General features: G+C 37.9%; 1 protein-coding gene and 1 long non-coding RNA gene across 2 annotated transcripts; one reads left to right on the top strand and one right to left on the bottom strand.

Annotated features, from left to right (window-relative positions):
• Positions 1 to 11: 11 nt before the first annotated feature.
• Positions 12 to 1,405, bottom strand: LOC109591006 (DNA-directed RNA polymerases I, II, and III subunit RPABC3-like). The gene is made up of 4 exons (XM_020006823.1): positions 1,301 to 1,405; positions 1,139 to 1,246; positions 932 to 1,087; positions 12 to 288 (listed from the first exon to the last, which is right to left on the bottom strand). Exons 1-4 carry the CDS (start codon positions 1,389 to 1,391, stop codon positions 200 to 202), a joined length of 444 nt encoding a protein of 147 aa, XP_019862382.1. The 5' UTR covers positions 1,392 to 1,405; the 3' UTR covers positions 12 to 199.
• A 1,208-nt stretch (positions 1,406 to 2,613) lies between these two features.
• Positions 2,614 to 3,093, top strand: LOC109591007 (uncharacterized). Its single transcript, XR_002189614.1, has 2 exons — positions 2,614 to 2,854; positions 3,020 to 3,093. It is a non-coding gene; the product is annotated as an uncharacterized LOC109591007 (long non-coding RNA).
• Positions 3,094 to 3,252: the final 159 nt, after the last annotated feature.

Genomic DNA, 3,252 nt, shown 5'->3' with positions numbered 1-3,252 from the left:
TTTGTCCCGTTTAAACGCCGCCATCTTGTTTATTGTGACCACACCCTCATACTGTCCTATTTCAATATTTCTTTTTACACTTAAAAGAGGAAGCATTTCCAACCAATTTTAATATTAGACGGCATACAGAATACATATCGCAAGGCCTCAATCGGGACCGGGGCTATGCTCATGCTCACCCCAATAATCTCTTCTTAACTCACAATGAATCCTCAGCTCCTTCTAATCTATAAATTTTGCCATGCATGATATACTCAAAAGCATCCGCTAAGGAGGAGGGGGCACCATCTGTCAAAAATATAATACATTTAATTATGAGAATAATTTTGAGTTAGGGCCATTTTTAAAATGAGTCAATTTTTAAAATTCGCCTGTACAAAAATGGCTCCAAAATCACACCAAATTTTTATTACATTTTCTGATACATATTGATGTACTTATGCTGTGTAGAAAGTTTGAGCTGATAGACCACCCAGAGTGAGAATTGCTTGCGTGGGAAGACTATTACGGTTGTAAGGCGTGGTTTAGGATGAAATAAATTCTGGCCGCCATTTTGGTTGGCAACTTTCAATGGAGAACAAACGGGACGACATAAAAACAAACCTGTATTAAGAATTCTGGAGCGAATTTGACCAAATCTTTCACAGGAGAAGCTTAATGGTAGCTATTCTTTCTTATAACAAGCAATTTTTAGCTATTGATAGAGCTACAGCAGGTATGTGAGGCATTTTCTTCGTGCCTCCATTGACTTCCTTAACAAACTTGCCAACCAAAATGGCAGCCAAATTATGGCGTGTGGGCAGATATCGTATATAAAATTAATGAAATTCATAGTTTTTGCAATTCTCACTCTGGTGGTCTATTCTGACTTCAATTTTCAAGTTACAGCCATTTAAAGATCTATTACCCGTTACCCTTGACCAATGGGTACCTGTCACTGTGAGGAAGTCTTCATGGTCTGCTCCTAGTGTGGTGGTCAAAAGAAAATGAATGTTATCTCCAACACTCATGGGGTACAGTTGTGTGTTTATATCCAGAATTAACTGGATTTTGTTAAAATTCTCCCCTTCACAAAACAAGCGAGACACTGAGGGGGGCAATAATTAGAACACTTCATTAGTCAGTATAATGTACGTACCTCTTTCGAATTTCCTTTCAATGTCTTTTATTTGAAAAAAACTTTCAAAAACTGGACCCGAGGACTTGGTAAGACCTCTCACTGGAAAGGATATTCGACAATTGTCCTCTAAAGTTAAGTTAAAGTCGGATTGCTCTATATCACAAAGACTGTATTCATTACCTAGACTACCTTTGTTGTCGTGGTAAAGAGTAAGTTGAGCATCCTCTTCAGAAGAGGAAGGCTCTTCAAGGCTAGTTCTTCTTCCAGACATGACAACGTGCAACTCAGTCTCACACGAGGTCTCACATGTCCAGAAAATGAAATGAGTGAACACGGATTAGTATACTGAGCAATTTTCTCCGTATACTGCCGATTGTGATCAGGCCAGGGCATGAATCGAGGCATGAATGGACTTTGTTTCCATTTTACTAGGCTACATAAGTATCATCAATTTGCTCACTTCACTAGCTGTTCTTGATCTTTATACCTGTCTCCCTCCTGAATATGATAGCAGTTGAAGTAACTTTGTGTGGAACAGGCTCATAGCAACAATGAGTTAACTTTACTGGCAGACTACAGTGTGACCAGTGACCACATCCTTTATCCTAGGTAATCCAGCCAGACTATATCCTATGTGTGTCCTACATCCTACCTTGACATCTATTTTATGACGTCCCTCTCTCTCTCTCTCTTTAGTATCATACTGTGTAAAGTAATAGCAGTGGATAAGGACAGTCAGTATTGACTTATCAGTAGGACCTCATCCCCCCCCCCCTCATTTTTATTACATTTTCTAATGTATATTGATGTCCTTATGCTACGTAGAAAGTTTGAGCTGATTCCGAAGTCAAATTTTTGAGTTACAGCCATTTAAAAAATGAGCCAATTTCTGAAAATTTCCCTGTACTATAGCTCATGGTTTTTTCCAAAAAATGACTCCGAAATTACGCCCAATTTTTATTACATTTTCTGATACATATTGATGTCCTTATGCTATGTAGAAAGTTTAAGCTGATTCCAAAGTAAAATTTTTGAGTTACAGCCATTTAAAAAATGAGCCAATTTCTGAAAATTTTCCTGTACTATAGCTCATGGTTTTTTCCAAAAAATGAGTCCGAAATCACCCCTAATTTTTATTACATTTTCTGATAGATATTGATGTACTTATGCTATGTAGAAAGTTTGAGCCGATTTTTGAAAAAGAACAACAGCTATTTGGCTCTAAAATCACTGCTAATACTCGTGTAGTCACATTCTTCATTTCTTCTCTAGTAACTCAAACACTTAATTGGAATATGAATTAGTCTCATCGACAAGACTAGTGGTCAATAATAATAATAGGATGAATTTATCGTAATATTGATTTGTATTTGTATTTTAATATTTTACAAACTTTGTTATTTTAGTATTTAGTATTTATTACATATTTGGGGCGAGCATAAGCTCGCCCCACTCAGGCGAAGTCTCCCTCCCTCCCTCCCTCCCTCCGTATGTATGTATGTATGTACGTACGTCTCCAGTCACGCCTATTCTGGTCACACCCATGTGTGCACAATATCTATTAATCCTTTAGGTCTTACCTCAACTAAATCCAATAGATGAACAATCCGACAATGAGATCCAACTCATCCACTGAATGTACTCCAACCTAGAGGCACACTACATATGTAGTGTGCCTTAACGGGTTCAACCACCTTTATTCCCAAGTCAATGTCACAAAGGGAAAGGAGGAAGGTAGGCAAACATTAAAACCATAAACTGTATAGACTCTGAAAGATTACATGGAAGATGTTATGTCCCATAGTAGAACATAGGACATAGTAGCAGTGTCAGCAATCTCACTATACATAATTATGATCATAAATTGCCATAACCCTTAATTCTCGCCTCTCCCAATAGACACAGACCAAAAGGGAGGTGGAATTCCCCTTTCACATTAGAATATAAATTCTAATGGAGATAACACATACAAACATATACAAGTAAAAAGAGTCAAAATATAAAGAACAGGGGTGAGGTGGGTGTGGAAGATCAGACCTTTCTGCTCTAAATGCGACTTTTGAATGAATGCAAACCATCGCCGCTTCACTATATATAGTCATGAGTGAGCATGCGCAATGAAGGTGCCCGGG

This window comes from Amphimedon queenslandica, unplaced genomic scaffold (genome assembly GCF_000090795.2).
Source record: "Amphimedon queenslandica unplaced genomic scaffold, v1.1 AMPQUscaffold_9145_Cont18907, whole genome shotgun sequence".
Taxonomy (NCBI): domain Eukaryota; kingdom Metazoa; phylum Porifera; class Demospongiae; order Haplosclerida; family Niphatidae; genus Amphimedon; species Amphimedon queenslandica.
Note: the sequence above shows the minus strand (reverse complement) of the source record. Positions and strands in the feature narration are given on the sequence as shown.